This window comes from Mastigoproctus giganteus, chromosome 5 (genome assembly GCF_048544385.1).
Source record: "Mastigoproctus giganteus isolate SK-2022 chromosome 5, ASM4854438v1, whole genome shotgun sequence".
Lineage (NCBI taxonomy): Eukaryota > Metazoa > Arthropoda > Arachnida > Uropygi > Thelyphonidae > Mastigoproctus > Mastigoproctus giganteus.
This window is the reverse complement of record NC_143579.1, coordinates 149,724,657-149,737,982: the sequence shown is the minus strand read 5'-3', so window position 1 is coordinate 149,737,982 and position 13,326 is coordinate 149,724,657. Positions and strand designations below refer to the sequence as shown.

General features: G+C 34.7%; 1 protein-coding gene across 6 annotated transcripts in view; it reads left to right on the top strand.

The window, feature by feature from the left end:
• Srrm234 (Serine-arginine repetitive matrix 2/3/4) overlaps nt 1-13,326 on the top strand; it is a 661,659-nt gene that overhangs the window by 66,207 nt on the left and 582,126 nt on the right. For all 6 annotated transcript variants that reach the window (XM_090374230.1, XM_090374228.1, XM_090374229.1 and 3 more), the window contains exon 3: nt 5,933-6,040. In XM_090374230.1, the coding sequence (XP_090230356.1) occupies nt 5,933-6,040 (108 nt within the window). The remainder of the gene's footprint in view (nt 1-5,932; nt 6,041-13,326) is intronic.

The window sequence follows — 13,326 nt, the reverse complement described above, 5'->3', positions numbered from 1 at the left end:
GTGAGGTGATCTGATTGAGGTATATATAAGGCCTTGAATGGTTTTATGCATGTGAAGGGGTATAAATTTCAATTGAGGAAAGCCAGTTGTAGAATAGATGTGTGGAAGTTTGCCTTTAACCAGAAGGTGGTTGTTTACTGTAACAAACTTTCATCTGCTTGTTGTGGCAGTTGATAGCTGAAATAAATTCAAGGAAGAACTTGCCCAACTTTTGGAGCGAATGGATAGGTGAAATGGGAATTGCTTTTTTTTAGGCTGAGGCTATAAATGCTCCCTCTCTTGTGTCATATGCCTCTAGTAATGCTAATGCTACTGTCACATTCCCTATAGATTTGGGAAGCCTTTACACATCTGTCATTCAGCACAGGAGTTTCCACAGCCTGGCACATTTCTGAAGTGGTTGCTGTCACAGGCCTTCCTGGATGTAGATCATCTTCGATGGACTCTACCTCACTTGAATTATTTTGATCAGAATTTCACCTGCTACTCTGAAGGCACACTGTTGCCATACACAGTCACCATCGTTTCATGAATGGCCTCTGGCCCATTCCCTTCTTTGGTTAGAAACTTGATGACTGAATGATACTACAATTTCAACAAATCCATAACACGATTTTTACTTCAAAGAACTTAAATACAGGTAATCCTCATATAACACGGTAGTGTGGTTCCTACAAAATCTCGTGTAATGTGAAACCATGTTATATGGGACTAAGAACCAGTACAAAAAGGGAGCGGTTTTGTGCCAAAAGCTAACAAAAATACACCTTTTTTTTTTATAACTATCAAAAACTTAATATTTTAACTTTATTTTTATAAAGTTATAAATTATAATAACTGAACAAACGTCTTACCTTACAAACTGTGATACTTAGTCAGATAATGTACATTCATTTCATTTTCTTCCTTTTCATCGCTGCTAAGCACAATCTCTTGCAGCATCTAGATTTCATGTACCTTCTGCTCTCTTTAAAGGTCACAATCTACATGCTTCGAAGTCACAATTTTTTATGGTCTCAAACAAGCACAGGTTCAGTAGCACAGAACCTAGCCCATGGATCTCCCAAACAAAATTACAGTGGACCCCTGCTTAGATATAAAGCACAAATTTAACTTTATTACCGTACCAATTAACCAAGTTAAATGATATGTGAAAATTGGAAGAATATTTTCCAGTTAGCAAAATAAAAATAAATTTACACTTATGTACATAGCTTAATTAATATGTACTGTAATGTGTACATGTTAACTAATTGATATTTCTGTTCACTGACTTTGTGTTTGTAAAATTTAAAACATTAAAAATGATAAGCAATTAATAACAAAGAACTTGGCACGCACAAGTGAGATGTGGATAATGAGTTTCTGAAAATTTATTAATGTTTTTTATATGGTTGAATATTTCATGGAAGTGGAAACGCATTTCACCATAATAACACGAAAACCCACAGAATTCAAGCTATTGGAACTATTGGAAATGCAAGAAGATCGAGTTTACTATCCTTTATAATTGATTTTACTAACAGAAAAGACCAATAAACCAGAAACTGCTAATTGTTTTATTGTTTTATGGTAGTGACCTCCAGAAATGTGCTTTAGAAAAATATCATTAAGGTAATAATGATTAACAAGTCAACAGTAGGAATTCACAAAAAGGAATGGAAACGTTGAAAATTACATCTAACATAATAGCAGCGTTTTCCCAGCACAAAGGCTCAGAAATACCGTGCTGTGCAAGGATTGCCGCAATTCTCAAACCTGTGTTGTGGAAGTACCAGGTTATGCGGGGCTTGCCTGTACTGTTCTTAACCAATTTTTATGCATAAATTTCGAAAATTGCCATGATAGTTTCAGATCATGTCACAGTTATTAAATATAGAGGGAGTTACATTTTAACAAAATATGCAAATTTTGCATAATCTAGCCAGTAATGTATGACATACTGATTTATTTTAACATGTATAAGCTAATTCTTTTAATTTTAGCAGTCGATTCTGGTCTCTGTTTTCTTGCAATAAACATAATCAGACTTCTACCTATGGTTTTTATGTTCAATTTCCAATGCAACAATTTACAGTTTAAAGAGAGCACACTTAGCATTTTTGGTGAAGATTTTTATAGGCTGTGCCATGGTTTTACAAGTATTAACTGTCAGGATATGTTCTCAGGGTGGTAAATCTATCCTTCAAACATATAACAGATTATACAATATTTTTTTTACACTTGTAATACAAGTGTAAAAGAGATATATATATATATATATATACGTATCTTTCCCTTTATTTTGACTTTAAACGTTGATACATCTTTTGATGTAGATGTGTTAGAGACTTTATGGTGATTTTCGGAATCAGCGCATTTATTTCTTACAGAATCACATATTTTCACGGTAGTGGTATGACAAAAAAAAATATTTTTTTGTTGGCTGGTGTTATTAGATACAGATGTCTTCCTTCTTTCTGTTACAGCAACACAACCTAAAAAAATAGGGGAATCATAATTTGTATGATTCAAGTTGAGATATGTAGAAACATAAATCACGGATCATTGAAATGGGAATTTATATAAATTATCAATAAATTATCTACCTAATGTAGATAAATTATCTATCTTAAGTAGATAATTTATTGAACACCCCTCATCCCCTCATATATGTTAAGCTCATAAAGAAGTGAGAAAGGTTTCTAACAAAAGCCTGTTCAGAACAAAACTTTACAAAATTTCAACCCTAATTTCAGTATTCCATATTTTCAGAAGGAGACATTAAAAGGGTTGTTCACTAAACCACCTGATATCTGTTAGGATGTTTCATATAACTGAACCACAAATTCGTATTCCCCAGGCTACCTTATTGAAATATCTGTATGATGCAGTGCATTGTATCATACAGACAGTGTATCCCTCTGAGCATCTCACAGGGCTCAGATGGATACATTGTGTGTGAACTGACAGGTAGCTCTTGGGTCACATTGAGCTAAAGGCAATCCCCAACTATTGGATCTTACAGCTGTCAAAGTGTTTATACGGATATATGTTAGTTATACGAGCCAATTATTTCAACTTGCAACTTTGTGAATTTGTAAAATTTGTGTAATTTCTGTTTTGCTTTACTAATGCATTATATTTTAATGCTTGCATTTAGCTTCTCTGCATATATTTGTCGTAGGTGTAGATCTCCTGGAATGGGTGCAGAGAATGACAGCCAGATTGATGAAGGGAACAAAAGGGTGCCCTTACCTCGAAAGGCTTCAGTTCTTCAAATTGCAGCATCTGGAGACTCAGAACCTGTGGGGTTGATCCGATTGAGGTGTTTAAGGCCATGAATGGATTGAGTAAGCTGAATGTGAATGGCATTCCACTTCTTGCTGAAACTGAAGAAGACATGACATGAAGGGGGCATAAATTTAAGATAAATTTATAATCACTAATAAGTTTATCATGGGGAAATCTGCTGTACACCAATTGAAACAGTGAAAGGAGTGAAGGTGAAGTTGACTTTCTGGTCCATAAAGATATAAAAAACAACATTTTGGAATTCAAAAGTACATCACCAAGGGTGTCAAGACAACTACTACTACTACTACTCAGGATTTCTAAGAGATATAAGCTAAAGGTTATAATGATTTATGCACCAACATCGAGCCATGATAACGAAGTGGTTGAAGAAATGTATGCCGAAATTGAGAGTCTTCTAGATGAACAGAAAACTCACATAAAACACTATCATTATGGGGGACTTCAATGCTAAGGTTGGAAAGAGACAGAACAGTGCAGATACCGGAACTATAGGAAATTTTGGAATTGCTGAAAGAAATGAAAGAAGTGAAAGACGTGGAATTTGCAGAATCTCAAGGACTGTCAGTAATGAACACTTTTTTCAAGAAAAAGGTGAACAGAAAGTGGACATGGAAGAGCCCAAATGGATTAACAACTAATGAAATTGACTTCATCCTCACTAACAGAAGATTTATCGTGAATGATGTTACTGTCCTGAACAAGGTAAATGTTGGAAGTGATCACAGAATGGTAAGATGCACACTTGATATAGATGTAAGAAAAGAAAGGTAAAAACTGACTCGAGTAAATAATACAAAGGTCTTTGAGATAACAGAAGAGGAGAAAAAGCAGTATGTACTGGAACTTAAAAACAAGTTTGAGCTTCTGCAGACTGTTCAAGATATCGACGAGGAATATTACAACTTTCTGAAAGTGATAAAGCCCAAGAAACTTATAGGTAAAAAGAAATCCAAAGAAGAAAAAATTAGTCAAGAAATACTTGTCATATGAACCGAAGACGACAAATGAAGAGCACGAAAAACACTGACAAGGAGAAAATTGAGTATACTGAGTTATGCAAAGCCATTAGAAAGAGACTCAGAGGGGACCTAAGAAGATTGAACACAAAAAAAAATAGAACAAGCATTAAGGGAAAACAAAGGACTTAAATCAGCAGCCATGAGCAGTAAAACAAAAAGACAAATGATACTGAAACTGAAGAATAGCGATGGTGTACTTATAAATAGCAGAGAAGGCATAATTCAAATAGCAGAAGATTGCTATAGAGAATTATACAAGGAGCGAGGGAATGATGCCAGCAGTGGGGAAGATGGATCACAAATTACTAACATACAACATACCTGATATCCTTCGTGATGAGGTAGAACATGCGTTGAAGAAAATGAAGAACAAGAAAGCCCCGGGGAAAGATGAAGTTACTATAGAGTTGTTAAAATTGAAAAGAAGAGACATGGCACAAAAACTGGGAAGATTCTTCACATAATGCATTAAAAAAGGTGTGTGATGCCTTAGGAATGGAATAATGCAATCATAGTTTTGCTGCATAAGAAAGGAGATAAATCAGAAATTGGAAATTATAGACCAGATGACATTATGGTCTTAAGCCACATTTCCCAAATAATTAGAGGAAAATCTTAATCAGTTATGCACAGTTAGTAAGGATTTTGGACTAAAGATTAATATGGGTAAAGCAAAAGTAATGATGAACAAGTATGCCACAGAAAGGGAAATAATGATTGAAGGAGCAGTAATTGAAAAGGTGGAATTATATACTTATCTGGGACAAGTTATTAGCTGTAATAACTTTTCCCAGAAAATGATAAATGGCTGGAAGTCAAGAGAAGAATAAATCTTGGATGGATAGCATTCATGAAATATAGGCACATACTGAGGATCAGGTTTGTCGGAAACGTAAAGTAATGAACTAATGTATGCTCCCCACCATGACGTATGGAAGTGAAATGTGGGCACTCACCAAAAGAATGGAAGAGAAGCTGAGAACTACACGGCAAAGAATGGAACGAATTATATTGGGATTCAGACTGTTAGATAAGAAGAGAAACACATGGATTAGGCAGCAAACTCAAGTAAAGGACATTCTTATCAAAACTAAAGAACTAAAATGGTCTTGGGCAGGACACATAGCTCAAAAACATGATGACAGATGGACTAAGAAGATAACAGAATGGTACCCAAGAGGAACTAGAAGAAAACCTGGAAAACAACAACGGAGATGGACAGATGAAATTCATGAGTTTGTGGGTAGTAAATGGATGGCCATTGCACAAAACAGAAGGAACTGGAAAGTGGCTGGAGAGGCCTTCATCCTGCAGTGAATTGAAAATGGCTGATGATCATGATGGTTGCAGGATAGATCTGCATAAGTTTGCCTTCGCTTACGAGCGTTCTATTGTTGGAATAATTTGTTGTTGTGGAAGTAGATGGTTTAAATAAATTAAAGGAAGAACTTGGCAAATTCTTGGAGGGTAAGAATGGGTAAAGTATGTGTGTGTGTGTGGTTTTTTATTATTTTTTCTTTTTTTGCTGATGATGATATATAAGCTTGCTTTCTTGCATCATTTGCCACTACTACTGCTATTACTATATTAAAAAAATAATATGATTTTTTTTATAGATATTCCCAAAAGGAGATTGATGAGAAGATACCAATATTTCGACAGCTTCTCCTTGAAAAAGATGGTGGTCTTACTGAATTTCCAAAAGATGGGCAAGGAAGACAAATGTAAGTCATTACCAAACTCATTATTTTATATTAGGGCATGTGCAGCTTCAGTTAATTAGATTGTTTTATGAAGTTAAATTTAAGGTGATCACTTATCTTCAAAAGTACTGTCTGTGTTGCACTGTGTTTTTGTTTTTTTACTTTAATTTTTTTAAATAATATTCACATTTTTAAGTGCCTCATTACATTTACAATATGATGAACAATATTATCATCAAAGCACCTTAAGATTAAAGATTTTAACAACATAACATTACTGGTAAAATAAAATACCAGTATTGTTTTGGTATTTTAAAATACCAAAATAATATTTTAAAGCCACTGGCACCATGTCTCATGTTAGTTACACTTCGAGAAATTGTATAAAATTGCCTATCAATTTAGCTATAGTTGAAATACAGAAATGCAAAATCAGAGATAGCAAGAATAGCCACATGTGGAGGAAATGTCATGGAAAGGGCGAAAACACTAAAAGGTTTAAGAAGTAGGTTTTTATTATTTACCTTTATTTGTGTATTTGTTTTATTATTGTTGTTATTATTAATATTAAATGACCCCCCCCCCCCCCCAGGCATGAATGGTTTGAAGGTGGAGAAGCCTAAAGAAACTTGGTGACAAATTACTTGAATTTTTGTTATTAGAACAGGTAAGTGAAGAAACATATTAGTTTGAAATTGACCTGATTTCATGTACTTGCTGGTTACTTGATTCATGAATTTGACAGAAATGTGAGAAATTCAAATACCGGTTCAAAATAAGTGACTGAAATTGGCTGTAGAAAACATATTCAGCAGAAATTCATTGACCGTGTGATAACAAATGTGGGAGGGAGTGGTTTTTCAAGAATACTAGTGGATACATTGACCACTTCCTTTTAGATAATCAGTAATTTACGAATGATTTTGGCTTTACAAGAGGTGCAGACACTGCTCTCCTCGTGTGGGAGGAAACATACTTGCCAGCTTTCTAGGTTTTGTCAAAAGATTTCTTGTATTTGTATATCTTTTATGGTTTTTCAGAAAGTTAACTTATCTTTCAGATTTCATTCTTCGAAATATAAGTCAATATGCATATACAGTGAATTGGCTGTGCATTAGCAACAACCCCTTGTGTGGGAACGTATTGGTCTGTAAATCAGCCATTCCTCAAAGTCAGGAATGGCTGATTTAAGACTATAGTTCACATGTGTCTTTTTGAATGTCTGCAAGGAAGAATGGGTCAGCATCAAGATATTTCCGACTTCGAATGCGGAATGAATATGTGGGCAAAATGTGCAGGCACACCAATTTCTCGACATAATCCAACATGGTTATACAGGCTATATTACAAACAAAAGGAGGCCCCACCAGGTATTAGGGAGGTGTCACTATTTTATTTATTGATGTGTACTTCTCATATGGTCAGTAACTTCTGTTTTTTTTATGATAACTTGCAGAGCATTGTTGGTTTTCAAATTTCGTTGCTGCTGTGTGAAAGCTGATCATACGGGGTGAAATATAAAAGTTTTGATATTACTATTAAAATAGCAGAGGGGTGCAAAAACTTTTCCCATAGCATATGTTCAATTTGAAACAGCAAAATGTATGTAACATCTGCAATCAAAAAGAAAAAAATAATAATAAATAAATAAAAAAAATATCTGTCTGGTATTATATTTTATCTACTTGCAATTACCGTTTATGCCACTGTCTCATTCCCATAAGTTCTCTGCCACATGGTGAGTTCGTGGCAGACGGACAGAACTCTACTGCATTTCGATCTCTAGCCCTCTTCTTCATTCACTGAGGTTTCTGGAGTCAGGAACTCTGTACTGCTATTAAATCTGTAATGACATTACATCTGTAATGCTATTAAATAACACTGACTCGAATCTGTAAAACGTCTTTATGATACAATAAAATAAAATAAAATAAAATACATACATACAGATTGTATAACTATATGTTAAAATATTAAAACAAAATAAAAAAATGTATAACAAGAATAAAATTCAATAAAATATATAAAATTAAAAGTGATAAAAGTTGTTTAAAACCACTAATACAGGAGCTTTTGGCAGCCTTCATTGGCTATAATGCATGAATAATCACTGCTGATAATCAGATCAGGAGTATTACTCCCTCTAGATGCCCCTCGACATATTGTTGTAGAAAACAATCCTCCAATAAATCCACAGAAGTCTTGCTAGCATGCATGTGACCAACTTACAAGTTCCAGTTAATATCTGGGCAGTTAAAATCCCCCATTACAAGACATTCTATTTTACTGGCCCACTTTATTTCTCTGCACAATTATACATTGTATTCATCAGAGTCATTAGGCTTATAACACACTCTTACTCTCATTTTCCCTTTTCCAGTGTTTACATCACACCAAACTGACTCAGCATTGCACTGTCCATTCATGTCAACTGGGTGCACTTCCTTAGATTTTGTGTTTCTTAACTAACACCATAATCCCTCCTCCCTTCCTACCCTGTGTATCCTTTCTGTACACATTGTACTCCCCAAATTCCAATTCTGCACTGCTTATATCTGTGTGACACCATGTCTCTGATATCCCAACAATATCTGGCTTTGATCCCTTGATCAGTACTTCAGTTTATCAAATTTATTTACTATACTTCTAGCATTGGTGTTCCTGCAAGTATACGTGCACCTGTTCTTACTCTTAGTTACCCTAACACTGCCCATGTATTTACTTGTTCCATGATGACTCCCAGCAACTTGCTCTCTACGTTGCTGCTCATTACAACAGTGCAATAATCACTTTTTCCTCTACTTGCGGCTACTTTTAATCTGTGAATCTCCCAAGCTAGCAGTTTTGTGACCCACCTAACACTATTTTGAGAGCATCAGCAAATATTTTTGTACCTTTTATTTTAGTGTATCCCATCCCTGTAGAAGCAGTCTCCTATTAGCAAGCACAGAGAAAAATGCAGAGAAAAATTCTACCCCATGAACCTTGTGCATTCTCTCCAGGACCGAATTGGTTGACAAGGCTTACATGATATACTCCCTCCTATTGTGTCTGTGCAGAATTACAGACACTTTCAAATTTAACCCTAACTTGCAACTTTTTTTCAACATTGACCTGTAGTTGTTAACTAAATTTCCACATCTCTTACTCTTCATTAGTGGAAAAATGTACAACAGTATCACCTTTTTGCTGCAATTTGCAGAATTTAAGGCTTTCTTGGTAAGAGCAACCCTTTTTGTTCCACTCACCAATCTCGTTGCCCTTCTCTGTACTCATTCCAGCAGCTCTACATCCTTCCTAAAATGAGGCCTCCTGACCTGTATGCAGTACTCAATGTGTGACCTGATCATTGCCTTGTAGAAGGGACCAATCGCCTCCTTATCTCTACTAGCAAAACCAGTATATTATTGACAACACACCATGAACTACTCTTGCAGCCTGTCTGCACTGCTCAAAAAACTTCATATCTGACTGCACAATTGCCCCCAGGTCGTTTTCATTCTCTACTACCCTGATTGTAGTACCACACAATTGGTAAGTTACTCTGGGGTTACTGCTACCCATATGCAGTACTTTGAATTTGTCACAATTTCATAAACTTCAGTTGCCACCTCTCATCCCATCTTCTCAACTTTTCTAGATCCTGTTGTAGTAGTATACTATCATTACTACCATTAACAATCCTGCACAACCTTTGTGCAACAGTTATCAGAAGCTTTCCTGAAATCCAAGTATATGATAGCAAAATTATTTCTTGCATCCAGTTCCTTTCTGACCACATCATAGTATCCAGTCAAATTTGTCAGACAAGATTTACCCATAACAAATCCATGCTATGTCTGAACTCTAACTGCTGTCTTGCCTAAATGATTCTGCAGTGCTTCTTTAATCAGCGAGTCCATTGTTTTCCCCAGAACAGAAGTTAAGCTAAGAGGTCTATAATTACTCGTATCACCTTCTGATCCCCTTTTGTGAATTGGAGACACATTTGTACATCTCCAGTCCATGGGGTCCTCCTCTGAGTCCAAGGAAGGTTTCATAATTATTATTAAGGGTTTGTTTGCTTCTTTTGCTGCCTCATGTAATATAACTGGATAGATCTCATCTGCCCCAGTGCCTTTTTTATGTTCAATTTCACCTCCACTTTGCTCTCAGTTATTACAAAATCATTTAGCTCTCTGCTAGATCTTGATAAGCTTCTGGCCTCCACTTCCCTACAGATTTCCTAATGTGTGAATGTAGATGCAAATATAAAGTAAGTTCATTATTTACATACAGGCCATGTTATATTCTTGCCATTGAACTTATTGTTAACCCCATTCGGGTCTCTAACCCTAATGGGCTTAACAATAAGATATAAATAACTTGTATAAATGGATGATAAACGCATCCTCCATAAACCTCTTGGTGGGGGGGGGAGTCAAGTTTATCATATATGCATTCAACTTAGTTCAACGGCAGGCATGCCATTGAATAAAATTATATATATTTGAACGAAATTATATATATTCTGTATATTTTATATAGCTATTAAGTTGACCATATTGGTGAGACTGAATGATGTCTCAGAACTAGGCTTACCCACCTACAAATTTTGCAAAGAATCAGTTTTCTCCTTTCTTGGGAGGTGGAAGAAATTAAAGACTTTAGTCCATCCACAGTGCTTTTTTTTTTTTTTTTGCCCTTTATATTGGTTATTCATGTTTAACACAGACACAAAAGGATAAATTATCAAGTAATTTTGCCAGTTTGGCTTCTCACTTAAACCCTGTAACAAAAACATTTATTTGTATTTAATGGTGGTGGAGTGAGGTATCCCTGAAAGGCATCCCTCGAAAATTACAATCTCGTGTTAACCGTTAATCACTGAATAAAAATCTTAAATTTTTTCTGCCTTCTTAAATATAGTTTCCAAAGTGATTTTTTTTAGTTTTTGTACAGAAATTATGCGTGAGAACCGTCTCTGCAACTATTTGGCTTTTTCTTGAAGAGTAGCATGGTACCGGAAAAGTACCAATGCTATGTGTTGTTAATGTTTTAGATTACTTTTTTCCCTCTCATACTACTATTTCAGTAAATATCTACCGTCTTACTCTAGTTGTTTTTGAAAGGTTTATTATCAAACCTTTCAAAATCAATTGAAATTCTAATAGTATCAACTATATATATTATGCTATGTATAATATATATATATATATATATACACTATGCTATATAATAGGTCTAAAATTTGTAAATTTTTAAATTTTCAGCAGAATTATTTATTATTGTTTTTTTTTTTAAATTGAAGTTACATATAATAAGCAATAATAAATTAGTATTACTGGTTGACGTAGCCTAGTGGTCAGGAACGAGAGTGCATAGCACGTGTTCCTTGAGTGGACCGGGATTCAAGCCCGTGACTACTAAATACGATAAATATTTGTATTGACGATTTATTGTAAACTGTACTGACTTGACTGTCGTGCCGGAGTATAAACAGAAAATTTAAATTTTTCAAACGATTCATGAGAGCAAGCTTATACAGAATTGGCCATAAAAAAAAAAAACTTGATGTCACCTGTCCATTCATTCTAATAGTTCGTCTAGTTTCCCTTTAATTTATTCAGACTGTCCAGTTATACAATGTAGATTGAAGTTTGTTCTAACAGTCAACTACCTGCTGGCTAAAGGCAGATCTCCTTGCAGATGCCTGATCTCCAGATGCTGCAGTTTTTAAAACTGATGGCTTTCCTGGTAAGAACTCCCCTTTTGTTTCCCTCACTAATCTCATTGCTCTTCTCAATATACCTGTTCCAACAGATTCACAGCCTCCGTAAAATGAGACTTCCAGATCAATATGCAGTACTTAAGGTGTGGCCTAACCTTGCTTTATACAATGGGATAATCACCTCCCTATTCCTATTGACAAAATTTCTATATATCTTTAGTAAAAACCTTATTAGCTGGTCTAGCAGCCCATATGCACTGCTCATAAAACTTCAAGTACAATTGCTTAATTACCCCAACTGTTCTTTCATATTCTACTTCTTTGGGTAAGTAGCACACAGTTGGTATGTTTTTCTGGGATTACTGCTGTCTCTATGCAGTACCTTGCCTTTGTTATTATTAAACAGTTGTAAACTATTAACAAAAGATGAAATTGAAATACAGTAAACCCTCGATTTAATGGACCCCGATATAATGGACTGGAGAAATAATACAGTAATGTACATATTAATCTCGACCATATTATTTTTTTAGGTTATACAAAACTTCAGTGTTATTATTAATTAAAAATTAATAATAATTACCTATTTCCATTATTGTTTTGATAATCACCTACTTTTATTTTTATAATCAAATTCAGGAAATTGTTTTTTATTCTTTCTGAAAATGTGTTCAAATAGCTGTTTTCCCAGATAACAGATAAAAGCAGGCAGTGACTGAATGTGACTCGGACACTCTGGTCTACCGACTTGCTCTGTTTTGATCTGTCTCCTCAAGTTATTCGGTATACAATCAGAGAGTCTGTGATTTCTGAATTGTGACTTTATTTATTAAATAATTTTGCAATCATTACAATTTAAAATGGCATCAGTAATAGAGGAGTTAAAAGAAAGTGGGTGAATTTAAATATGGCACAGAAATTAGGTGATTAGGGAGCACTTGTTTGTGAGATTTACAGCATAAAAAAACCAAACTGTTTCTGATATTCATAAATCAAAGGCCAGATTGCGACATAATTTTATATTGTACAGTCTGTATATTGTATTAAAGATATTTTTTTACATTAAGAACAATAAAAAATGTCCCCCGTCAGGTTATATTCGATTTAATGGACTTTCGGCATTAACGGATACTCCTTCTCCCCTATTAGTCCGTTAAATCGAGGGTTTACTATACTGGCTTTGTTTAAGCAGAATGGTCCTTGAAGCTGTCCAGACATTCTCTCAGATATTTGGCCACCAGGTGTCACTTGGTGAAGACGTAGACTTCTGCAGCTGCTGCAAGCCAATAAGTTTTAATTGAACTTTTATCATATTTTTGATTAGTTAGCATATTAATTTGTGATTTACAAAATAGATTAAATAGGCTTAGTGGCGTTCCTTAGCTTATTTTTTAAATTTAATTGGTGATTTTGTGTTACACCTCACTACTCCTACTGCTATCGTAGCAGTGTTTTTGTCGGGAATATTGTGACATAACCAGAAGAATAGTAAGGTTTAAATTGTAATGAATAATATTTTAAAGGGTTTAATCACCTTTTGGTCATATATCTGTTGTATTTTTTGATTAGTTAGCGTATTAATTTGTGTTTTACAAAT